At 42.0% G+C, this 27,103-nt stretch overlaps 1 protein-coding gene across 1 annotated transcript in view; it reads left to right on the plus strand.

The window, feature by feature from the left end:
- Positions 1-27,103, plus strand: part of PRKAR2A (protein kinase cAMP-dependent type II regulatory subunit alpha) — a 158,082-nt gene that overhangs the window by 44,681 nt on the left and 86,298 nt on the right. Inside the window, exon 2 of the mRNA XM_074957318.1 lies at positions 12,026-12,061. Coding sequence (XP_074813419.1) covers positions 12,026-12,061 — 36 coding nt within the window. The remainder of the gene's footprint in view (positions 1-12,025; positions 12,062-27,103) is intronic.

Genomic DNA, 27,103 nt, shown 5'->3' on the forward strand with positions numbered 1-27,103 from the left:
AGTTCTCCTCATGGCTGCCTGAAAATGTTGAATAAGACTGAAGAGAGAACTGAACCTTGTGGGCAGTGTTCCCTCTAATTTTTCCCACCCATGTGCGGAATGAATTTTGTTATGTGCACCAATATGGAGGTGATGTGTGACACATCACCTTCATATTAGTGCACATAACAAAATTCATGTGGTGGTGGTGGGGCCGAGGGGTATGGAGTATGGGAGGGGGCTCAGAGCTGGTATAGAGGGTTGGGGTGCAGGGGTGTGAGGGTTCCAGTAGGGGTGCAGGTTCTGGGGTGGGGCCAGGGCAGACGGGTGCTGGGGGTGTGGGCTCTGGGGTGGGGCTGTGGATTAGAGGTTGAGGGTGCAGGAGGGTGCTCTGGGCTATGGCGAGGAGAGAGGACTCCCCCCCAGCTCTCTTCCTGCAGCAGCACCTGGGCTGGCAGGGAGAGGCAGCTCTTCCCGCTGTGGCAGCTCTGGGGTTGGGGCTGCAGGATTGGTGCCCCTCCCCTGGCAGGTCCTGGTTGGGGTTGGGTTCGGGCCAGGGGAGGGCTGCCCCAGCTGCGGCAGAGTTGGGGCTGGGCTAGGTTTGAGCCAGGGGAGGGGCGCCCTTGCCATGGCAGGTCCCCGGGCGGGTTCCCTAAGTGCCTGCATGGTGCTAAGAAGGCTGCTGCACGGGCGCACAGCTTACAGGGAACTTAGCTTGTGGGACTCTGCAAGTGAGGCATGTGGGGGTGGAAGTAGTTTTCCCAGCACTACTTCTTGAATGTCTCCAGAAAGTACTCATGCCATTTTATCTTGTTCCCTGGAACCCTGCCACCTCCCAGAGATGGAGCAGAAACTCATAATCACCTCTTTTGAATGCTGTCTGGAGGTCCCAGGAGAATGAGAATGGATATCTTCCCTTCATCCACCTCAAGAGATAATCCATCAACACCCCTCATGCTGTTTCTGTTGTGCCTTCTGGCCTGAATCAGATGGTGCAGAGTTGAGGATTTTGGCCTTGGCTAGATAAGCTTGTTGAAGTTAAAGATGGATACTGAGGCTGAATATTTATCTGATCTTCAATAGCCCTAAAGATGCCACATTATACTTTGGTGCATCTTTAAGGGTTTGGAACAATGGGGTCCTGCTCACATTGTGCACCAGAGCAACTATGTTGCCATTTGTTGTTTTATATAGTCAACTTATTGCTTATTTACACTTTGCTTCTCCACAAATGCTGTATTTTGCCACACAAAATGGTAGTTCCTCTCTGCTTCTCAGCAAACACTACAATAGGCTGGTATTGTACGGAGGTTTCATATGACTGACTTAATTCATTTTACAACATTTATTACAGTGTATTTACTATAGAACTGAAATGGAACTGAGATAATCAGAGCAGGATGCTACACACAGTGTTCTCAATTATGAAATTCCCTGTGTTGATGGGCTACGACAGGCTACTTACTGTCTTCCCCAAAAAGGGAGTCGATGTGATGAAATAAAAAGGTTAGGTGGGGGTGGGTTTTGAAAAATCTTGAAAGCAACGTGAGCTTGAACTTAACATGAAAGAGGAAGTCAGTAAAAGGATCCAAAGGTCTGTGTTTGTGGTAGACCTGATTAGAGAAGAGGAAGTGGAAGAAGATGTTGGTAGTTACTGATTGAGGGGAAAGTGCCACCTGCTGAATTTTCTGCCCATTTCTGTGAGTCAGCTTGTGAGATCTGACAAGCTCATAGTGTAAGGTGGTACGGCTGTTGGCCAGGAGTGTTTCTTATTGTGTCTGACGTAAACCATGTTTTTATGAACCTCAGTAATCAGAATATGCAAGCACTGCTTTATTTATACATCTGACTCTGTCATATAATCTTAAAAACTTTGTTTACAGGCAAGTATATCATAGAATCATAGAATATCAGAGTTGGAAGGAACCTCTGGAGGTCATCTAGTCCAACCCCCTGCCCAGAGCTGGACCAATCCCCAACTAAATCATCCCAGCCAGGGCTTTGTCAAGCCTGACCGTAAAAACTTCTAAGGAAGGGGATTCCACCACCTCCCTAGGTAACGCATTCCAGTGTTTCACCACCCTCCTAGTGAAAAAGTTTTTCCTAATATCCAACCTAAATCTCCCCCACTGCAACTTGAGACCATTACTCCTTGTCCTGTCATCTAGAATAGTCTAGATCCATCCTCTTTGGATCCACCTTTCAGGTAGTTAAAAGCAGCTATCAAATCCCCCCTCATTCTTCTCTTCTGCAGACTAAACAGTCCCAGTTCCCTCAGCCTCTCTTCATAAGTCATGTGTTCCAGTCCCCTGATCATTTTTGTTGCCCTTCGCTGGACTCTCTCCAATTTTTCCACATCCTTCTTGTAGTGTGGGGCCCAAAACTGGACACAGTACTCCAGATGAGGCCTCACCAGTGTCGAATAGAGGGGAACGATCACGTCCCTTGATTTGCTGGCAATGCCCCTATTTATACATCCCAAAATGCCATTGGCCTTCTTGGCAACAAGGGCACACTGTTGACTCATATCCAGCTTCTTGTCCACTGTCACCCCTAGGTCCTTCTCTGCAGAACTGCTGTCTAGTCATTCGGTCCCTAGTCTGTAGTGGTGCATTGGATTCTTCCGTCCTAAGTGCAGGACTCTGCACTTGTCCTTGTTGAACCTCATCAGATTTCTTTTGGCCCAATCCTCCAATTTGTCTAGGTCCCTCTGTATCCTATCCCTACCCTCCAGCGTATCTGCCTCTCCTCCCAGTTTAGTGTCATCCGCAAACTTGCTGAGGGTGCAATCCACACCATCCTCCAGATCATTAATGAAGATATTGAACAAAACCGGCCCCAGGACTGACCCTTAGGGCACTCTGCTAGATACCGGCTGCCAACTAGACATGGAGCCATTGATCACTTGTCATGTAGGGGGAGAAGGATCTTCCAACCTTAGTTAATTAATGTATAAACGATTCATATTCTTGCTAAGCTAACTGACAGTAACATCAAACAACAATTTTGGCAGCATGCCTTTTCTTACTAATGTGACTGTCATCTGTAACCGCTCCTCTGCCTTGAAGAACATTACAGTAGAGCTGCTCCTGTAAGTCCTCCTTTTGGGGAACAGTGATCCATGGAATCTGCGGTCAAAAATGCTTCTTTATGCCATGTAGTAATCTTATCTCTCATTTTACCATTGATAGTTTTGGAAAGGAAAAGTAAGATTTTAATATCTCCTTGTATTTCTCTTGGTTTCTCTGCTGTATCACTTTTGAGAGCATGACAAAAACTGAACTCATTATTCAAAGTGATTACATCTGTGCTAACATCTTGGTTACTTTCTTTACCACCGCTGTGCACTGAACGCACCAGGTCATAGAGGTATCCACAGTCATGCATACCATCTTTTTTCTGAGAGTTTATAATTAACTCTGAACCCAATAGATCTGACAGTGCAGTGTGACTGAGCAATGGTCCACTGAAGTTAGGTTCTAGAGTTTTAGGGCTTTTCTACAGGGAGGGGTAATGCTCTGTGCAGGGATGTAATTTCTGAAATCAGTGTTGCACATTAATTGGTCCCTGTAGATCATGCTAGTGTCCTCTAAGTTCCGTAGTGCATATTAATAGTACTGTTTCAAACAAACAAGCACTCCAGCAGGGTCTACATCAGTGATACGCAAAAGGTGGCCTGGGGGCCAAATGTGGGCCTGCCAAGGCTTCCTGTGTGGCCCGCCAGCACGCATATAAATAAAAATATAAATAATGTTTATAAATAAATTCACGAACAGTGATGTGCTGCCTATCATTTGTCTATGGCTTCCTTAGTAAGTAACTGACTGGCTCTTAAGTTCTCACAATGGCATCAGCTACGAGTGAGCTAGGATGCCACTCACTTTTTCGTTAGTGATGGAAATGGACCAAAAAATGAATGTGTGGGAGTAAACCTCCAAAGTCGACAGCAAAGACTGAGCTTTTAACTCAAACTGGACAGAGGGTTTTCTTTTTATTATGCCATCTCATTTAAACACAAAACCTTTGTGTTTGATATGCCAAACTATTGTACCCGCCTGTAAGGTTGTCACTGTGAGGCGCCACTTTGAATCAAAGTAAACAAATTTCAACACAGCCTATCCTCCTGACAGTGTTGCAAGATGTGACAAAATTGAAAATCTTGAAGTCTCCATATCACACTTCAAATGTCATTCTCACAACATCAGCACGAGTACAGGAAAAAGCAACAGCTGCCTCTCTTCTGATAATGTGAGTACTAGCTAAAAAGAAAGCCTTTTCTAGATGCCGAGCTTGTGAAAGAGTACAAGCTGGAAATGCTGGAGGAGCTTTTTGCCAGAGATAAAAACAAAGATGACATTGTGAAGCAAGTTCCCCGTCTGATTCCATGGCAGTGTGAAGATTAGAGGTAATTTTGAGGATTGTCTGTCAGCACTGCTTTCTGATTTAAAAAACACCAAATACATGTCTCTTGCAGTGGACAAATCAAGAGATTTAAGTGATACTGGACAACTATCGCTGTTCATTAGATTTTATGATGGTGAAATTTTCAAGGAAGAATTTTTGTGCTTAATACCATTAGAAACCTACACCACAGGAGAGAGAATTTTTGCATAGAAGAAAGGCTTTTTTGGAAAAATAAAAAAGGTTTAGATCTGCAGAAAGCAAACTTGCTTGCTACAGACAGAGGTCCCTCCATGAGAGGGAAAGAGAATGGCTTTGCTTCAAGTCTGGCTGCGATATATCCTTCATTAAATACACTTCACTGTGTTATTCATCAGACTGTCCTGTGTGATAAGTTGTCTGGGGACTTGAAAAAAACAATGGATATTGTGAAGAGATTAGTGAACTACATATGCTCAACTTCTAGCTTGCAACATCGTATTTTTAAAGCTCTTTTACAAGACGTTTCAGCCAAATATAGTGACCTGTTGCAGCACAGCGATATTTGCTGGTTAGTAGGGGGTATGTGTTAGAGATATTTTGTGCACTTTAAAAAGAAATAATAAAATTTCTTCCAAACCACAAGACCAGTAAGGCTTTTGAGTTCCTAGAATTTATTGATGATGTCCCATCTATGTCACAGGTATCTTTTCAGTACGATACTACTGATCACTTTAATTCCCTCAATTTGCAGCTCCAAGGCCGTGCAAGCCGTGTTGGGGATCTGTTTGAAAAAGTGTGCCCCTATCAGAGGAATCTTGCAATCTTTCAGACAGATTTAACAGGAAAGATGTTGCACTTTCCCACATTGAGTGTTGTTGCTACAGATGGAACCTCGATGAAAGCAATGCAAAAGTTCCTAAATGATCTGATTGAAAATTTTAAAATCTTAAGGGATTTGCTTTTATTTGTTCATGATCTGTTTTTGGTCTCTGCAGATGGACCTTGCTTTTCTGAAGCAAAGAATATTCTTGTTCTTAAAGTACTTGCCCATGTCCATTCCAGTGTTGGTGTGTGCTTGCCCCCAGCACTGCCACCAGAAAGTTTTCCCCTCAGTGGTATCTGTCGGGTTGACTCTGGTGCCCCCTGGAGTCGCATGGTCATGGTGGTGATAGAAAGGGTTCTGACAACCCGCCACCCCCTCAGTTCCTTCTTACTGTTTCTGGAACTACAGTTTGTCCTTGTGTTTCACATATACTCCTTCAGTGGACTTGGATTCTTTTATTTTGTATAGTCATCTCTATTTGTAGTTGTCAAGTTTCAGTTATTAAGACAGTTATTTAGGATAGCAAACCCTGCTCAACGGGGTAAGTCCCTCTGGGCACTAGGGATGCCTCGGTCTCCAGAGTTTGTCTTGTGCTTCATGCCACAAGTCTGTCTGTGACCCCCATTCCAGCTGCCTAAGTACCTGGGGAAGCTCACATGTGGAAACACTGCAAGATCTGCAAAAGCTTCAGGCCCTGCACCAAAAAAGATAGACACGTTAGGCTTAGGTTTCTCTTCATGGAGGCAGTACTTCGTCATCCCTCGGAGCTGAGTCACTCCGACTTCTCTTAGGAGCGTCAATACTGCTTCACATCTCTGGCACTGGAAAAGGATGCTCCTTCTGCTTCTCAGTACTCCTGCCACTGTCCATCATTCCCGGTGCAGAAGATAATGATTATGGTAAGGGACTCTCAGCACCGTTCTCCACTGGTGCCGAGAAAGAAGCAGAAGACGATGGACAGAAAGCGATCCCCAACTCCGAGGTCTGCGGGGCAAAGAGATGGTAGCAGAGTGCAACCCATGTTGGGCCACTCTGAGGCTCCTGTAACTTGTCTGGTGCTGTTGACTCCAACCCCGGAACAGGCACCATTTAGTCTGGCACCGATGGACTCTCCACCACAAGAGAGGAAAAGGGAAACCAGTCATGATGGCACAGCCTGGTCCCCTCCCTGCCAGCACTGTTTGCCAGCACTGATCCTCCCTGATCTTCTAAAAGGGAATCCTGAGAAGCAGAGTTGTATGTCTCCTGCAGGAGCCAGCATCAACACTCCAGCTGACATCACCCGATGACAGACCCAAGCCAGGGCATCCCACCTGCGGCTTGGCTACCTGCACAGTGGCAGATGCCAGCACAGTGGCTGTTCTGGAACCTTTGGGCTTTTCCTCCAATGCAGGGGACACATTCTAGAAGGTCTTACTCCATTGTATCGGAATCTAGAGCACCTCCACTTCTTCCCTCGGAGCAGAACCCTAGTTCCAGTACCAATCCTGGTACTGAATATCAAGACCCAGAACTGAGACCCATCCAGTGCAGTCATACTGCTCTCTTACATACAGTGAAACTCCTCTACCTTTTCTCCGCCACCTGTCCTTCCTGAACTGTTTATATCCATCCATGGTAGTGCTCCAATCATGTGAGTTACCCCACCACGTCTCTGTTATTCCAATCACATCATAGTTCTCCTTCCCTTTTTAAAAGATGGACACTATATTTGCCTTTTTCCAATCATCTGGGACCTCCCCCGATTGCCATGAGTTTTCAAAGATAATGGCCAATGGCTCTGCAATCACATCAGCCAACTCCCTCAGCACCCTCAGATGCATTGCACCAAGCCCCATGGACTTGTGCACGTCCAGCTTTTCTAAATAGTCCTATTCTTTCACCACTGAGGGCTGCTCACCTTCTCCCCATACTGTGCTGCCTAGTGCAGCAGTGTGGGAGCTGACCGTGAAGACTGAGGCAAAAAAAGCATTGAGTACTTCAGCTTTTTCCACATCATCTGTCACTAGGTTGCCTCCCCCATTCAGTCAGAGTCCCACACTTTCCCTGACCACCTTCTTGTTGCTAACATACCTGTAGAAACCCTTCTTGTTACCCTTCACATCCCTTGCTAGCTACAACTCCAATTGTACTTTGGCCTTCCTGATTACACCCCTGCATGCTCAAGCAATATTTTTATACTCCTCCCTAGTCCAAGTTTCCACTTCTTGTAAGCTTCCTTTTTGTGTTTAAGCTCATTGAAGATTTCTCTGTTAAGCCAAGCTGGTCGCTTGCCATATTTGCTATTATTTCTGCACATTGGGATGGTTTGTTCCTGTGCCCTCAATAAGGCTTCTTTAAAATACAGCCAGCTCTCCTCGACTCCTTCCCCCCCCCTCATATTAGCCTCCCAGGGGATCCTGCCATCAGTTCCCTGAGGGAATCCAAGTCTGCTTTTCTGAAGTCCAGGAACTGTATTCTGCTGCTCTCCTTTCTTCCTTTTTGTCAGGATCCTGAACTCGACCATCTCATGATCACTGCTGCCCAGGTTGCCATCCACTTCTTCTTCCCCAACCAGTTCTTCCCTGTTTTGTGAGCAGGAGGTCAAGAGGAGCACAGTCCCTAGTTGGTTCCTCCAGCACTTGTACCAGGAGGTTGTCCCAGTCATTCTCCAAAAACTTCCTGGATTGTCTGTGCACTGCTGTATTGCTCTCCCAGCAGATGTCAGGGTGATTGAAGTTCACCATGAGAACCAGAACCTGTGATCTGGAAACTTCTGTTAGTTGTCCGAAGAAAGCCTCATCTACCTCATCCTCCTGGTCTGGTGGTCTATAGCAGATGCCAAACACGACATTACCCTTGTGGCTCTTGCCTCTAAAGACTCTCAACAGGCTTTTCTCCAGTTTCGGACTGGAGCTCTGAGCAGTCATACCGCTCTCTTACTTACAGTGAAACTCCTCCATCTTTTCTCCCCTGCCTGTCCTTCCTGAACAGTTCATACCCATCCATGACAGTGCTCCAGTCCTGTGAGTTACCCCACCAAGTCTCTGTTGTTCCAGTCACATCATAGTTCCTTGACTGTGCCAGGACTTCCAATTCTTCCTGCTTGTTCCCCAGGCTTCTTGCATTTGTGTACAGGCACCTAAAATAACTAGCCAATTGCCCTAATTTCTCAGTATGAATCAGGAGGCCTCCCCTGTTGCACCCTCTTCCTTGTGTTTCCTCCCAGTATTCTGCTTACCTCAGAGCTTAAGTCTCCACCCCCCGACAAACCTAGTTTAAAGCCCTCCTCACTAGGTTAGCGTGTCTGCCTGCGAAGATGCTCTTCTCTCTGTTCGTTAGGTGGATCCCATCTCTTTCTAGCAATCCTTCTTTCTGGAACAACATCCAAAGGTCAAAGAATCCAAAGCCCCCTCTCTGACACCACCTGCGTAACCATGCATTACCTCCACAATTCAATGGTCCCTATCTGGGCCTTTTCCGTCAACAGGGAGAATGGACGAGAACACGACTTGCACCTCAAACTCCTTTATCCTTTTTCCCAGAGCCACATAGTCTGCAGTGACCTGCTCACGGTCATTCTTGGCAGTATCATTGGTGCCCACATGGAGAAGTAGGAAGGGATAACGGTTTGAGGGCTTTATCGGTCTTGGCAGACACTCCATCACATCCTGAATTCTAGCTCCAGGCAAGCAGCACACATTTCTCAAGTTTCCCGGTCTGGACAGCAGATGGGTGACTCGGTCCTCCTTAGGAGGGAGTCCCCGACCACCACCACCTCTCTCCTCCTCTTGGGAGTGATGGTGGTGGAACCCCCTAGGACAATGCATCCCATGCCCTTCCGGTCAGTGGGGTCTCCTTCTGGTCTCTTGCCTCAGATGACTCTTCCAAACCATTCTCCACCATAGTACCTGTGCAGAGAGCCTGAAAACGGCTTCTTACCTCTATTTGCAGTGGGGGTACACAGGTTCTCCTCTTTCTTCTTCTGGAGGTCACATGCTACTAATTTTCTTCCCCGTTCTGCTCTGCACTGCCCTCTCTGATTCTTCAACATGCTGTGCCTGCAGTACCAAACACTGACTTCTATCCAGAAAGTCTTCCTTTTCTCTGATGCAATGCAGGGTTGATACGTAGGTCTCTAGTCCTTTCACCTTCGCTTCTATCCTCTGGGAGAAAGACAAACATGGCACATCCTGTGCAGGTCACAACAGTTGATCACTCACTATCCATATTGTCTTCCTTCTAAGAGCTTCTTCAGATGTTGTATTTACTGCTCACAGAAGCCTGAAAGGCAAAAAACTGTATCAATCCCATATCAATGCCAGGTATGTTAGAAGAAAAAAATTGAATTTCTCAGTCGTGAGATGAAATTGTACTTCAGCAGAAAATTCTGTTACCTTATGGTGATTCGGAGAGTTAGTGTAGTAAAATATGGTAGGTCTTTCATGTTATGACTTCTAGTAATAGTCTCTACCTTTGTTTTGTTACGTTACTGACTTGTTCTGGTAATAATAGTAGCTATGTAATGTAAATATTTCATTTGTGGTGCAATTCTGGAATGTTAACATGCCTAAATACGATAGCTTTTGAAAAACGTTCAGCAAATTCAAGACTTCAGACTCTGCATCCGTGGAAGTGAAGGGGCAGATTTTTTTATTTGCTCATATACTCATATGTGGTGATTGTCTTGAGGAGTGAACTGCATTTAGAGTTAAAATTACTGCATCCCTGGAGCTAAATTTGTGAAAAGGTGCCATAAACACCTGAGTTGCATTTGTGTGTACAATTCAGCATTTCCAACTGGTAGCATTTAAAAGTCCCAGATCTACTGTGCTCCAAAATATAAGGCAAAGTAATCGTGCAGGTCTTAGATGATGCCTTGGTATTTACAGCCAGTGCACTTTACAGGAGTGGGGCACAAATTGTGCTGCTAAGCTTATATAGTGGATATCTCTGTAAGAAAGTATCAAAGTGTTTTTATGCTTTGCTCTCTCAACCTTGATATATGGCATACAAATTGTGTGTGTTGGTACACACCCCTCTAAAGTTCTGTGATCAAATTATCATGGCAACGTTCTTATTAAAAACAAAGTAAGTTTTTAATAAAAAATGGAGTGGAAAACTCTATTTGACATAGCCACTATAACACTCCTATGCATGGTTCATGTATGCTTGATGTAGTAGAGTGTTCTTGGAGAGAACTCCCTATTTTGATACACTTTTATGTAAATATGGAAACGTTGATAAATCTGATCCAAATCCCAGGCTTCTTGCTTTATTTCTTCTTTCCCTTCAGCAAAATACATAATAATTCTCAGGCCCCTGCGCTTCCCTGGTCCATCTCACACCTCAGTCTCTAATATTTTTCATTCATCCCTAGTTGTTGTTGTCCATTCTTTCTTCCACTTGAAATATTTTTTTCCACACGGGGCTGTGATTCTCTGGTGTGTCTTGAGCTAGCACTGCACATTGTTCTTTATGATAGTCTGCCAATATAGCCATTCTAGCTGTTGGTTGGGCTTGTCTGTAGTTTTGATTGCATAGTTTCACTTTTCTCTCCTTGGAAGGAGACTGTGAGGTTTTGGTTTGATTCTTTTTGTACTGCCATTCTTTCTTCCACATAGGCAGAAAGAGTGGCCCTAGTGCCATTATTTGTCTTCAGCGGCACCATTCAGCTTTATCTTTCTACTTTTACTTGTTCCACTCTTGATTTAAAGAAAGTTATCTGTGCAGATGCAGAAAAGACAGACAGAAGTTTTCAATAAATATTTCTGCTTTGTATTTGGAAAGAAGCAGGATGATATATTCATATCATATGACGAGGAACTACTTTCCAGTCCATTAGTAATGAAGGGGGTATTGAACAGCATCTGCTAGGGATAAAACAAAAAACGAAAAAACAGCAGACCAAGATAACTTGCACCTGATTCCTAAAAGTTGGCTGAGGAGCTCTCTGGCCTGCTTATAAAGTTATTACTTCTCAAAAAGTAGTTGTCAATAGGGAATCATATGAAATGGGGGTATTCTGAGTGGGGCTCTGCAGGGATTGATTCCATATGTGATGCTATTCAATATTTCATCAATGATTTGCAGTAAATATAAAACCATTGATGGTAAATTGTGGAGAACCTATAGTGGCAAATGATGGCAGGACAGCTATACAGAACAATCTGGATCACTAGTTCACCTGGGCCCATTCAAACAGAATGTGTTTGAATATAGCCAAATGCAAGGTCATAATCTCGGATCAGAGCAGACTGTCCACTTTGACCAAGAGATCTTTTTCAAACAACTGAACATACTGTAAGTCCCCAGTGCGACGCTGTGGCAAAAAGGCTAACTCAGTCTTTGGATGGATGAACCAGGGAGTAGGGAAGTGATTTTACCTCTGTATCCAGACTTGGTGAGACTGATACTGGAATATTGCATCCAGTTCTGATGTCTGCATTCTAAAAAGGATGTTGAAATTTTGGAGATGGTGCAGTAAGAGCCATAAAAATGACTTGAGAGGCTGAAGAAATGCTTTACAATGAGAGATTTAAGGAACTCAATCTGTTTATCGAAAAGAAGGTTGAGATGGTAACCTGATTAATGTAATGGGAAGAAAATACCAGGTACTAAAGGGCTGTTTTATTTTTTTATTCTATAACATTCTTGGAAAATCTAGCTTAGCTTTAAATATCCAAACTCCTCCTGGTACATAAGGAAGCGGATGAAAAGTGTCTGTAAGATTTTAATAGGGTGGGATATAAAATAGAAAAAATATAGTGGTATTACCAAATGTGATCATTTTGATTCTTAATGACTTATTTTAGTAAACAGTAATTTCACCTCTAACTGATTTTTTTCTTTGTTTTGCAGCTCCAGTAATTAACAGATTTAACAGAAGAGTATCAGGTAAAGTTTCCCTTATTATTTTAATACACTTCTGAAAAGGTTTTAAATGTGTGCTTATTGAAAGCAATGACTTTCCAGCTTGTGGCCTGTTAACACTTGTCTGTTGTATTTAGCACATTACATAGTAGTTATTGTATTTAAATAATTGTAATTCTCTCTGTTTATTTTAGAAATCAATAGATTGCAAATGATAGGTTAGTGGAAAAACCTTTTTCCTATTAATGACAATTTCAGGCTTTAAGGCAACTTCAACATTAATAACCATTCAGTCAGGATACATTTCTGAAGACATATCTCACAGGGGCCACAGAAAAGACTCATATAAGTAACTCTGGGAATGTTTCAGCTTCTTTTATTTGAATCTGCTTCTATTTCTTCTTGCTAATCTTCCAGATTGCTATCAGTTTTATCTTCAGCACAATGCACAAAATAAGGCCTTGTCCAATAGTCAGTTTTTGTCACTGTGTCTAACCTGAAGAGAGAGTTATCTTAAGAACAGCAGATGCCTGCACCATGCCTCCAGAAAATAATAGCTAAAAATTAGACAGACAGGTGGGCGAGGCAGTATCTTTTATTGGGCCATCTTTTGTTGGTGAGAGAGACAAGCTTTCGAGCCACACGGAGGAGCCTGAAGAAGAGTTCTGTGTAGCTCAAAAGCTTTTCTCTCTCTCCAACAAAAATTGGTTCAATAAAAGATGATATCTCACCTGCCTTGTGTCCCTAATATTCTAGGACCGACATGGCTACAGCTACACTGCCATAGCTGTAGTCAGATTTGCAAATGTCCATTGGTTCAGGAAGCATAATTGATGCATTTGTTCCTAGGCATAGTTCTTCCACATGGTTAAATATTTTGCAACTTTCTCATTTGATTTTACCAACTGTTTTGTTCTTTTTTTTTTTAAGTTGACATTGAAAGTGAGTGCTATTGAACCATCAGAACTCCATTGTTGTTCCGCCAGAGCACAGCACAAATCATCTTAAATTCTCTTTGATTTTCATTTCACTAAACTTGGATAGTTGTCCGGGAAATTAGTTAATGTAGTTCTACTTTTAAAAGTACTTTTGTGAAAATGGCATTGTGAGTTCCCTGTTTATTGTCTGTCAGTTATTTTCCAGTTAAAATATTCAGTTTTTAAATAAAAAGATGTTTTTTCTAAATCATCTGTGCAAATTCAGCCTGAGGTTAGACAGTTAGGGTGGGTCCTTTCCTGTGATAGTGAATGAGAAGGAAAGATCTTTTAGGACCTTTGTATTATTTTCACATGTTTAGTCCCCTTGTGACCAAATTATGTCCTCATTTACACCTAGGCAGCCCTATTAGCCTGCAGTGCAATTGCTCAGGTTCAGTTAAGGGCATGATTTGGAGACAAGGGTGTTGCCGCACATAAGGAAGTGGGCCATAATCAGAGCTTTTTCATTACTTTGACACTAGCATATATTTTACTATTGCAGTGGTGAATTTGGAGGGACAGTGACAACTCATTAAAGCACCTTATTGGGGTGGTTTCAAGCCATTTTACATTAATGTAAATATTTAAGTAATCCATCCTGAGAACCAATAATTGGTTAAAAGCAATTAAATAGAAAATTTAAATGAGAAAATGGAGCTATTCCAGATGTCCAAAGGCTGTGAACTCCATAGTGTAGGGGCAGAATGGCTAAGTGACCATCGAAAGGGGACATACAGGCATTTCACTGCATCTTCAGTGTTGAAGTATCAGTGGTCTCATTGATGATCAGTGCAATAATGAGTCAGTCTTTATTGAGAAACAGGATACTTGTTTATGAAAGCCTCTGTATGTTAGCGTGAACTCACAGCGAATGTAAAACCAGATTACTAACTAATGCAACTGGGCTAAAATTATGTTAGGTAATATGGTTGCAACTTCAGCTTTTTCACTGCACATTTTTGATAAATTTATAGGAGTTGTAATAGCAATAACTGAACCTTATTATATTAGAGTTACATGGAGCTATCATACAAATGTGTGATTAAAGCTGCATGTCTTATACTAGTTTTTATTAGTCCTTACGTTTTTAAAACCTCTTCATGATAGCTTTCTTTGACAGGGGAACAAGCCTTGTGGATGGGGGGAAGCAGTAGACGTGGTATATCTTGACTTTAGTGAAGCTTTCGATACTGTCTTGCATGACCTTCTCAAAAACAAACTAGGGAAATGCAACCTAGATGGAGCTAGTATTAGGTGGGTGCAAAACTGGTTGGAAATCCGTTTCCAGAGAGTAGTTATCAGTGGTTCACAGTCATGTTGGAAGGGCATAACGAGTGGGGTCCTGCAGGAATCAGTTCTGGATCTGGTTCTGTTCAATATCTTCATCAGTGATTTAGATAATGGGATAGAGAGTACACTTATAAAGTTTGCGGACGATACCAAACTGGGAGGGGTTGCAAGTGCTTTGGAGGATAGGATTAAAATTCAAAATGATCTGGACAAACTGGAGAAATGGTCTAAAGTAAATAAGATGAAATTCAATAAGGACAAATGCAAAGAACTCCACTTGGGAAGGAACAATCAGTTGCACACATACAAAATGGGAAATGACGGCCTAGGAAGGAGTACTCCGGAAAGGGATCTGGGGGTCCTTGTGGACCACAAGCTAAATATGAGTCAACAGTGTGACACTGTTGCAAAAAAACCTAACACCATTCTGGGCTGTATGAGGAGGAGTGTTGTAAGCAAGACCCCAGAAATAATTCTTCCACTCTGCTCCGCGGAAGATTAGGCCTCAGTTGGAGTATTGTGTCCAGTTCTGGGTGCCACATTTCAGGAAAGGTGGACAAATTGGAGAAAGTCCAGAGAAGAGTAACAAAAATGAATAAAGGTCTAGAAAACATGACTTATGAGGGAAGAGTGAAAAAACTGGGTTTGTTTTGTCTGGGAAAGAGAAGACTGAGAGGGGTCATAACAGTTTTCAAGTATGTAAAAGGTTGTTACAAGAAGGAGGGAGGAAAAATTATTGTTGTTAACCGCTGAGGATAGGACAAGAAGCAATGGGCTTAAATTACAGCAAGGGAAGTTTAGGTTGGACGTTAGGAAAAACTTCCTAACTGTTGGGGTGATTGTTACCTAGGGAGGTTGTGGAATCTCCATCATTGGAGATTTTTAAGAGCAGATTAGACAAACAGCTATCAGGGATGGTCTAGATAATACTCAGTCCTACCATGAGTGCAGGGGACTGGACTAGATACCTCTCGAGGTCCCTTCCAGTCCTATGATTCTATAAGGTAAGCTTTCTCCACTCTTGGCTTACATACCAGGCCATGAACAGAGGTGTAAGATAAGCATGGGCAGATTAATTGAGGATGAACAAATAAAGAATAAGCGATGGAAAGAGTATTTTGAAGACCTGTACAATGTCGTGAACACAGTAGATGAGAAGCTTTCCAGTACAAATGGGGGAGACAAGATGGTGGAACTCTTAGAAGACAAAGTAAAGATCTCAGTAGAAAGTTTGAAAAAGAAAAAAGCACCAGGAAGTGACAACATAATCGCAGAGCTGTTGCAAGCAGGCAAGGAACACGTGATAAAGGTGATGCACAAGTTATTTAACAAAATTTGCAAGCAAGATCAAGTGCCAAGTGTATGTGAGAAAGTGATAATAGTACCAATCTATAAAAAAGGAGTTAAGAGTAAGTGAAAGAACTACAGAAGAATCATCGTATTGAGCATGCTGGCAAAAGCATCCGTCAAGACATTGCAGAGGAGAATGAAGAGGTATCTGAATAAAGCAGTGCTTGCAGAAGAGCGATTTGGATTTAGACGGAGATGAAATACAGTAGATCAACTATTTGTGATAAGACAGGTATTGGAGAAATACCTAGTGTGATGCTGTCTACCCTGGTGCCAGCTCAGGACTGGGCTGTAGGCTAATTCACTCATAAGCTAATAGAAATTAAAGGAGCAACAAAAGGTATTGTAGTATAATCAGTCCAATTCATCTGTGTACTAGTTTAGTTAAAAGAAATGTTAAAGATACTGTCTTCATTTATCTGTAACCCATTGATTGCTATTGCATTGCATTATGTATATACCTGTAACTAGTTAACCCTAGATCAAAAGTATGTGTCAGTGTTAAAATGAGAATATACTTGATGTGTAAACTTCATGAAAACTAATGAAGGATTGTTGTTTGCTGTTACATTAATTACAGGGATATACACAATGTAAAAGGTAAATTACCCATCAAATGCGATTGGAGCCTTGGATATGTAAATGAAGAAGAGTGCTAACTTCAAAGTAAGGGTCATTATGTTTGACAATGGAAATTCACTGCCCCACACAGGTGAAGACATTGTTCAGATTGTCATCTTTGAGCAGACACTATAAATCCTGATTCAAAAGAATAATCCTTATCTCTGACTGCTTGAACTCTTACAGAGAGGATATGAAATGCAAAGTGGAGATCCCCAGAAACATCAGGGTTTCATGAAAAGACTTTTGGAAAACTAGCAGTGTATTACATCAACTGCTGTCATTTTGGTTTTGCAAACTTTGATTCACCTATTATATTTTACCTGCTTTAACTCTCAATAACTCTCATTTTTTCTTAGCTAATAAACCTGTAGTTAGTTTACTATAGAATTGGCTGTCAGCATTTTCTTTGGTGTGAGCTCCGAAGTACCAACTGACCTGGGGTAAGTTACTGATTCTTTGGGATTGCAAATAACCAGATGTGGTGTGATTATTTTTTGTTTGTTTGTGACCATTATCACTAAGTCCAGTTTGTCTGGGTGGCAGGATAAGACTGGAGTGCTGAAGGCAACTGTCTGTGACTCCACAGTAAGATTGGTATAGTGATCCAGGAGATCAGATTTGTTACTGGCTTGGTGAAATATAATTATAGAGTATACCACCAGTTTGGGCTGTCTGCCCTGTTTTCTTACATTCTAACCTAAGTTTGGCACTCACAGTTGTGAGCTACTCCAGACAGCATGACGCCTAGAACACAACCAAACCTGTTGCAACAACTTTATAAATTTCAAGCAGGCTTCTGATATCATTTTGCAGAAATGGTTATGGCAAGTCTTGAGAATGCATGTCATTCCTGAGTAATTGCTCAATCTGATAGAAAACATCTACAGCAAGTTGAGGAGTGCAGTGAGAGTAGACAGGAAGCAGACTGCATGGTTCAAGACAATGTAGGAGTGGGATAAAGATGCATACTGTTGCCAGATCTGCTCAGCTTGGTACTGGAAGTAGCAATGGCTATAGCACTGAGAGATGGAATGAGAAGTCATGTTACATGGGAAGACGGTGAATAACCTTGAAGTTACAGATTATATATTGATCTCATGGCTTTGACAAAGGAGGAGTATTTACAGAGAATAATTAATGAGGTAGACTGGGAAAGCAGAAAAATTGGATTGAAGATCAGCATAGAGAAGACAAAAACTGTGGCAACTGGAAGACAAAAAAAGAGGTAAAGATTGAAGATAGAAACGAAGAATTAGAACAAGTGGGAAAAATTTGTGTACCTTGGAGGATTAGTATCAAAGAATGGGAATTGTGAAGATGACATAAAATGAATTGGTCTAGCCACTACTGCATTTGGAAAACTGTACAAGATGTGGAAGGCTCATTTTAGATAAAAATGAATATCCGTGTATTTGAGACAAGTGGTGTGGTGGTACTTTTTAGGTTGGAATGCTGGAGTATGAGGAAAGCTCACAAATGAAAGATATTGACTGCAGAAAGGAACTGCTTGAGGGGAATACTGAGTTTCAAGACTGTTAAAAATGTAGTTTAAAATGATTTAAATTGAAGATAAAGTCTGGCTTTTCCCACAGTAACTTATTATTTGGGGCTCAGATTTCTCAGCCTTTTTGGGTGTTTTTTTTTTTTTTTTTTTTTTTTTAACGTTTCAACCCAAACACTTCAGCTATTTTTGAGAAAGGAGTTGGGGTGAAAAAATGTTCTCTTTGTATCTAGAGATAGAGAACAATGTGAATAGTTTTAGATTATGGAACCTTTTCAATATTCTTTTTGTTTAAAAAAACAAAAAACAAAAAACCCAACCCCTAGGAAATTTCATTAAACCTGAAAACTATGTTGAGCAAATGGTACAGTTGCATGATTAACTGCTCAGAAATTCAGGAAATGAGAACAAGGTTCCATGCATAACTGCAGCATCACCTCTCTGTGCATATGCATTTTGATAGTCGTTACTTACGTTGTATTATGTGAGAGTGGATCATATATCATTCAGCCTTTTTCTTAAGGTCAATTTAACATTTGTAGCATCCTGTAGCAAACTTTCATTCTTGTATATTTTAGGTTATCCAATATTTCTGCATTTGCAATCATTCAATGTAAATTTGCATCTGTAAGGTCTGCCTCTTTATGCCTCCTCATATTGTATCATGTCTGAAATTAGATTGTAAAGCTCTTCAAAGTACAAATAAAACAGAAACCCTGCACTGAAGAGCCTACCACACTTCTGGGAACTGCAGAATTGGGTTAACAACAACACTGAAACCTTAATGTTCTCAGCATTTTGGTGTAATATTTTGTGACATTGTTCAGTACACAAAATAGTCTTAACTGATGGTGCTTTGAAAAGCTGTTTCTGATTCCTGACCAGTTAGAAGGCAAGATTCCTAATACTGCTTTTTATTGCAAATCACTAGGTTTTTAGCATAATATAAATAAAGTAGAGTGCATCTTCAGTTGTAAATAAAGTTGCAGTTCCATCAAGAGGTTCTCTAATTATTTTGGTTTATTTATTTATATATGAAAAAAAATCCAGGATCTTAACAGTGTCATTAACAATAATACTATATATAAAAGGTCCCAGGTAAAAAAAAGAAGCTTTGCAGTATGATTTGAAGGTCAGCTAACTTTGGGTTCTCAGACTAAGATGGGAAGTTAGTTCTGGAATCTGTGACCCTTTACTGAGAGCATCCTGTCCCAGCCATCTGACTGACTTAATCTGAGTCTGAACTGCATTTCTGCAGTGTAGTGGATATTACATTTGCCTTGCATGAGGTTCTGGTTTCAAAACCAGGCAGAAACATTGCCTTTAGAAAGTTAGACTAGCTGGAGGAGGTGGTGGAACTGGGGGAGACTTGTGTAGTGATTGATTTTGGGGAGTTTATATTTGTTTTTGATAAGGACTTACTTATCGGAACTCAAAGATGTAATTACAAGTTTTGATTTGAGTACATATTTATTTTACATGGGAGCCTACTTCAGTAAATTTAATCACTTGAAAGATCATGATCCCACTTGAATATTGCTAGAAGGACCTTAATCCGATTTTCTAAATACATTCTCCCTCCCCAACTTGTTATGTGCACTTATGCTGATTATTTGCAGCCTTTTGTAGTTTCTGGTGTCAGTTAAATAATAGGATTGCAAATTACTATTGTAATTGGTCTACTGTTGGCTTCATACCTATAATAAAACTTTAAATGCCAGGGATGCAGAGAACTTGTTATGAAGTTCTTTGAGATCCATGGATGTAAGGTGCTAGAGAGGCACAAAAATATTTTTCTCTCTGCCCTTTAAATTCAGCATTACCAGGAAATTTAATCTCCCAGGAAAGTTTAACTAGGTAATAGATTTGTTCTCTCATAGCCTTGTGCTTTGGGTGGAAGGTAAAGTGGGTTGGTTAGTGGTTGTTTTTTTCTGAATTGATGATAATTATTGAGTATATCAATTTGCTAGAAATATATTCTTGTCCCTGTATGCTCTCTTATCAGAATATCATTCTTGTGTAGGCCACAGGGGTAATATTTTCAGCTAAGAAAAGTCTCTTTAAAATCTGTTAAATCTTTGTTAATATTTTCAGTAAGCACTTAAATGCTGCCGTGCTGGATACTAGTACAGAATCCTAGGACAGATACAACCATTGTCACTGGTACATGACTTTTGTTTGTTACATTATTGCCTGCAACCAGAGGAGCTACTGATCTTTGCAAAGATGAATGTCATTGACTAATTTTGGAATATACTTGATGGAATTATTTATTAAAAGTAGCTTTTGCACATTATGGACTTGTATATTATCACCCCGCTGCTGCAAGGTAGCAAAATTTCAGGCCCTTGCTGGTCTGTTTTCTGTTGAAGGAGAAACCAGTGACGCAAAGTCTATATATTTTTACTATAACTTAAGGTATGTCTTCACTATCTGCCGGATTGGCGGGTAGCGATCGATCCAGCGGGGATCAATTTATCACATCTAGTCTAGATACGATAAATTGACCCCCGGGTGCTCTCCTGTTGACTCCTGTACTCCGGCGCCGCGAGAGGCGCAAGTGGAGTTGACGAGGGAGCGGAGCAGTCGACTCACCGCGGTGAAGACACCACGTCTAAGACTTCAGCTATGTTATTCATGTAGCTGAAGTTGCGTAACTTAGATCGACCCCCCCCCCCCCCAGTGTAGAGCAGGGCTTATTTTAATAGCATTAAACACAACATTTCTTGAACAGAGGTGGTCAAACAGCCCTCAGACAATCCTCTCTCAGCAATCTTGTCTAGAACACTAATGCTCTGTTGCAAGGGGTCAACTCCTGCCCCAAGAATCTGCTCCAGTTAGAGTAAGGCAGAGAGCAAACTCTCTTGCTGTTTGGAAAGCTCCCCCCCCCCCCCCCCCCGAGAAAGAAGCTGCATCATAAAACTAAAAACACTGCAGCATTTCTTTCGAATGGTTTTCACGTGGTAAGAAAAAGAACTTATAATACTGTAACTGTGCCATCTGCATTATTACCATAACAGTATAAATGCCACCTGGCCACAATGGGTGGAAGCAGCAATCATGGAAATAAAAGGGTGATTATCAGGGGGTCCATTTCAGATTTCATTGAGAGGCCAGAGGCCGCTTTAGCCCTTGGAAGCTCTTGGATTTTTTTGAAGGATAAAACATTAAAAATCGGTGTATTTGGGGACCTTTTGTTGTGATTATTTCCAATATTTTAATAAAAAGAAAAGGAGGACTTGTGGCACCTTAGAGACTAACCAATTTATTTGAACATAAGCTTTCGTGAGCTGTAGTTCATGAAAGCTTATGCTCAAATAAATTTGTTAGTCTCTAAGGTGCCACAAGTACTCCTTTTCTTTTTGCAAATACAGACTAACACGGCTGCTACTCTGAAACCTGTCAATATTTTAATAAAAATTCATATAGGTTTACTACAACAAAATTGCCAACACTGACCCCTTTCACTTGGGTTGACAGCAGGATTCAAACTTGGGTCTGTCAAAGCTAAAAACACAAGCCTCTACAGCTTGAATTAAGAGTGACTCCTCCAGCTAGTACCTTTAGTAGGTTCTTATTTTATGTGGAGCAGCCACTAGCGGGGACAGAGATCCAATGAGAGAGACTGCATGATAGAGACTGTGCTAGGTGTGTGATAGCTAAGAACTTAAGAATGGCTGTATTGGGTCAGAGCAATGGTCTATGTAGCCTGTCCTCTAACAGTGGCCAATGAACAGAACAGGGCAACTACTGATTGATCCATTGTGTGTCATCCACTCCCAGTTTCTGGCAATTAGAAGCTTAGGACACCCAGAGGACGGGGTTCTTCTTCGAGTGATAGCTCATATCGATTCCAGTTAAGTGTGCGTGTGCCATGTGCACAGTCGTTGGAAAGTTTTTCCCCTAGCAGAACCCGTCGGGTAGGCTGTGGAGCGCCCTGGAGTGGCGCCTTAATGGTGCTTAATATATGACCCTGCCGACCTGGTGCCGCCTCAGTTCCTTCTTGCCGGTTAATCCAACAGAGGGGGAAGGCGGGTGGGTTGGGAATGGATATGAGCAACACATCTCGAAGAACAACAGTTAGGAGAAGGGGAGTAACCGTTTTTTGCATGTTAGCAGGTGGAGAAACGTTGCAGTTCAAAACAACTGCATCTGTTTACCCCCTTAGTGATTCAGCAAGGGCACCCACTCTCAGGCTTCTGGCTCTTTGGCTCTTGCCTTTCTTGGGTGGAGAGCTGTATCTCTCTCCTGCCTCACTGGGACATTTCCAGACTGAACAGTTGCCTGCCTTCACTGAGTTAATCCTAGCAAAAGACAGTCTGCCTAAGCACACCTGCTTCACTTCTCTCTTCAGAGATGGTACACAGTGTTATTGCTGCAGTTATCAATTACTACACACCCCTCTGTAGATCGGAGATTCTGCCCGTTTGCTGGATCAGAACAAAAAGTCCTGGGCCTGTTTAAAACCATGCTATTTATCCAAAAATCTTTGATATGTGTGTTGGTCACTGGAAAATACAGAATGGGTCTTTGAACTGTCCTCCTCCTCCCCAGCAGACAAACGGTACCCCTCCACCCATGGCAAAGCTTCAAAGGCTGTGTCTGTAGGTGTGGGTTTGCTATCCCCTCATCTCCAGTACTTCCTAGGAATTCCATTTCATGCATACTGTCCCAAAACGTCAATTGTCTCTTCTATATTGTTCAACATAGTTTTTTGACATTTATATTCTCTCTCCGAGATTGCATTAATCCTTCCTCCTCCTAAACAAGTTCTATACAATCCCACAATAGTGCACAAGCAATACAGTTGACCCCAAAGGTATTAAATGTAATTCAATAAAGTTTAACTTAATTCCATAAGGTTTGCCCAGGATATTGCATTATACAGTCATATCTGTCACATGCCTCATTTTAGCAACAACTCATTGGCCCTGGCAGTTGGAGGCCAAGTGTATCACAGGGGCCCACTGACTACCTCTCTGAGCAATGCTAAGGAGGAAGGTGCAGCTATAACCCATTCCCCTCTACCCTGCCCGCCCCTCCCAAAGGTGCTAAGCCCTGCTGATCCATTCTTTATCCCCTTCTCCAGGATGAAGCATAAGCTGCAGGTGCTGGTATAGATCCAGCCACGCTTTGTGCTTGAAGGATCAGGCTCTAAGTTAGCAAACTGTTTTAACTTAAGGTTTTGTAAAGGTTGTTTATGACCATATTTGTAACAATTCAGGAAGGCTTTATCGATAGTGTTCCAAAGCTTTCTATGGAGATGGACTTTTGTGGATATTTATAAAGATGGTCCGAGCCTCCTCCTCTCCCCCCGTCTTTCCCCACCCAAAATCCTAAACCCTAACTTCTGCAATCCCTGCCATCTCTGAACCCCTCCCTGTCCCCACTTTTCCGCTGTGACACTATGGGAGCCAGAGGACTGGGCATGTCCTGCTCTGGTCTTCTGAGAGAAGCTAGCATGAGCTAAGCCACTGCCTCCATCTACCTGTGATAGGAGCAGGAGATGGGAGGGGAAAAGTGCTGATCAACTTTCAAGTGGTCGTGGCCAGAGCATTGCAGAGCCAGTCCAGTTTTGCACCAAGGAGGTGGAGAGCAGGGACTGCAGCTTCTTTATTGCAGTGTCACTTCCTGCTCTTTGCCCCCTGCATCTTTCTGCCCCTCTCTGACTTTCTCCACTCACTGGAGCTGCCGCCTGCCCTCATGGAGTAGTGCCCCCTTAGGGTTCCAGTTACTGCTGGTGATGGATGGGGAGAGTGGTACACTTCCTGTTTTGCTTTGACACCCAGACCTGCCGGTCCAAGCATGTGTTATGAAGCATGGGGAAGGGAGCAGCTGCCCTCCCCACACTCTATCTTAACGCCCACCACCCCTGGGTTTAGTCTGAGGAGAGTCTTGAAGAGATGTATAGAGAGGAAAGAGAGCCTATCTGCTTTGCAAATATATACGCTATCTCCAATTCTTATGCCTCTTTCCCCTGTCTCCATGTCGTTTTCCTTCCCTACTCCATGGAGAAAGCAGGCAACTACATGGGAAGATGGGTGGAATGGGAAGGGTCTTTTGGGCACTGGGAGGAAGTAAGCACATTTGGGAGGTAGGTAATATGGGAGAAGTGGGATCCATCCCTGTGCAGTTTGCAAGTTACACAGGAATGTCTGTCACTGAGAAATTCTTAAATATTTTTTAAACCTGAGGCAATCCCCAGGCAATTAAAACAAACCAAATACAGCACCCTTTTATAAACTTTAATTAAGATTGCAAATATCCGTGACTTAGGCAAAAAACATTTAAGATAATGTTAAAATATTTACTATAAACCAGGGGTTCTCAACCTTTTTCTTTCTGAGGCCCCCCACAATATGATGTTTTTAAAACTCCATGGCCCACCCGTGCTGCCAGGGCTGGCGTTAACGGGTAGAAAGCAGGGCAAGTGCCTGGGGCCCCATGCCACAGCAGGTCCTGCTAAGCTTAAGTTGCTCAAGCTTCAACTTCAGCCCCAGGTGGCAGAGCTCAGGGCCCTGGGCTTCAGTTCTGCACAGCAGGGCTTTGGCTTTCTGCCCTGGGCTCCAGTGAGTCTAACACTGGCCCTGCTTGGTGGACCCCCTGAAACCTGCTTGCAGCCCCCCAGGAGGCCCTGGGCCCCTGTTTGAGTACTGCTGCTATAAACCAAACTAAATAAAATAATAAACAAAGTTCACTATGTTCATAGCTGATCCCCTTTAGCAGTAATAGCCAGAGAATTTGCTTATCCATTGTCATTGGATCCACTGATGTCAAAGGTTTCTGTGGTGGGAAACTTAGCTTGCCCATCTTCCCCATCCCCTCCCCTATCCAAGAACAGCCACTTCAGACCATATCACACGGAAAGCTAAAAGAGTTGTGTCCTCATTCCATTGCTGAAAGTCTCAGCTGTGTCCTGGATGCCAACACTTCGGTTTCCCCCTTCCCCAAACAACTTCTACAATATGGTCATGTTAATACACAAATCTGGCATATTGAAAACTTGGCAGCAGTGTGAAGTAAACTGAATTTAATATCAGTATACACAAGCAAAGCTGTACTCACTGAATGTCTGTTCCTACTTAATTCATTTTCGTATTTAATCAAGCAAAAATTTCCATTTTGGAATATACCTGAATCTGCTGCAGAAATTCTAGTTTGAATGGAGGGCTGCAGAAATGTAATAAGGGCCTTAACACAGAATTTAGGCCCAGCTTGTTGCTGAGCATATTGGTGGTCTTGATTATATGAACTGATTACCTCTGGTCAAATTGAAAAACTAGCTGAAAAACTGTTCTTGGATTCATTTTAACTTACCACAATTTTGTTTGATACTGAAACTAAAACTCCTCCAGTTTGATCTAGGTGAAAAGAGAAAATCTTTGTATTGTTAAGGCCAAGGTAAAATATATAAATCTGGATGCATTTGCATTGCTTTAGAGTACTATACCCATGATAAGATGATGACCTTCCATTCCAACAAGACATTTGATGAATCATTTAACTTTCAGTTTGTAAGACTTAGATGCACACAAGTTTATTGTTTGACTGGTAATCATAGTTTATGCTTCATCAGTACACACTACAAAGAGTTAGCAGCAAGAAACTATGGAACTCTTGCCAAAAAAAAAAAAAACCCCCAAAAAACAAAAAAAAAAAAACCCCAAAAACAAACACCGTATTCATCAGTGTTTTTAAATGTCAAGGTAACTGAAGTACAACTATTATCTTTTGCCTTTGTATGTTCTGAAAAATTAATCAAACTACCGGTAGGTCTGTTAGCAGAGTAGGCAAAAATAACTTTTCCTGTAAATAATTGTACGCAATAAATAGAATTTTATTGAGTGTTAAGATGTCTTGCGTAGTATAGAATGGTATCATGTTGATCTTCAGAAAATAAAGTAGCTCATGAAATTTTTCTGCTGATATTTTGAAATGTTAATGGAATGGAGACGTCAGCATTTGATTTTGTAAATCAGATACTTCTCTCTCTCAAACAACTCTTGGTTTCCATTCACTGGGCTTCCATCCTAAAGCCAGTACTTATGACTGCCAGTTATTAAAGAAACCAACTTTAATGAAATAGCTTACTTATTGTAACTGTGGTTGTCTATTGTTGCTTAAATCTGATAGTGTTAATTTTTCATATTCATATTGAATCATTACATGAGGCTTCTTCCTTTCTGTGGCAGTTGTAGAGCTGATAGTTGTGAGGATAGAAAACATAAAATCATCATTGATAAAGTTTGCAGAAGATACAAAAATTGAGGGAGTGGTAAATAATGATGAGGACAGGTCCATAATAGAGAGCAATCTGGATCACTTGGTAAACTGGGCAGAAGCAAACAATACACATTTTAATACAGCTAAATGTAAATGTATACATCTAGGAACAAAGACTGTCAGCCATACTTCCAGGATGGGGGACTGTATTTGGGGAAGCAGTGACTCTGAAAAAGATTTGGTATGGGGGTGGCTAATCAGCAGAACATGAGCTCCCAGTGTGATGCTGTGGCCAAAAGAGCTAATACGATCCTGGGATGCGGACACAGGAATCATGAGTAGGAGTAGAGAGGTTATTTTACTTCAGTATTTGATACTGGTGTGACCTTTGCTGAGATACTATGTCCAGTTCTGGTGTCCATAATTCAAGAAAGAAGTTGAAAAATTGGAGAGGGTTCAGAGAAGAGCCACAAAGATGATTAAAAGATTAGAAAATCTGCCTTAGCCTTTGAAGGCATAAACAATGAATTATGTGTTGGATAAGAGAAGTAGCCACTCTGTCACAGCAATATTGTCTGGAGACATCAAATGCATCCATTCACCATCAAGATGATGAAGAGATCAGACCATAACCAGATTACATGGTGTTTGCTCTTGAGCTCCACAGGGGCACAATGGGGAACTCAAGAAGCCCCAAGGATAAAGATGTAAGTTAACCTCCCGTGGTCACAACATATCCTGTTGTAACAAAGGAGGTTCTTTCAGTTAATATGGCTGTTTTGAGGGGCATGTGAGAGCTTATCCAGAGAAACTAGGGGATGCAGATCGGAGTTGTCTATCTGCCAAGGAATGTGCCATCGATCCAAAGTGTGGTCATGTACCTCCTGTTGCTCCTGTTCCTTAGAAAGGTCATATCTGATGTACTGTCTGAGAGGCTCAACTATTTCAGAGAAGGAGGCTTTTGGGCTTTTTTGGCAGCATTTTTGGTGAAATTTTGAGATGAAATTGTGAAGTAACCTGTTTTCATAGTTGGCTGCGTGCAGTAGTGCAGCCAGAGCCATGCCTTTACGCCTAATTGCCATGGAGCAATGCCAGCCAGGA

The sequence above is a fragment of the Natator depressus genome, chromosome 7, assembly GCF_965152275.1.
Source record: "Natator depressus isolate rNatDep1 chromosome 7, rNatDep2.hap1, whole genome shotgun sequence".
In the NCBI taxonomy this organism is placed as follows: Eukaryota; Metazoa; Chordata; order Testudines; family Cheloniidae; genus Natator; species Natator depressus.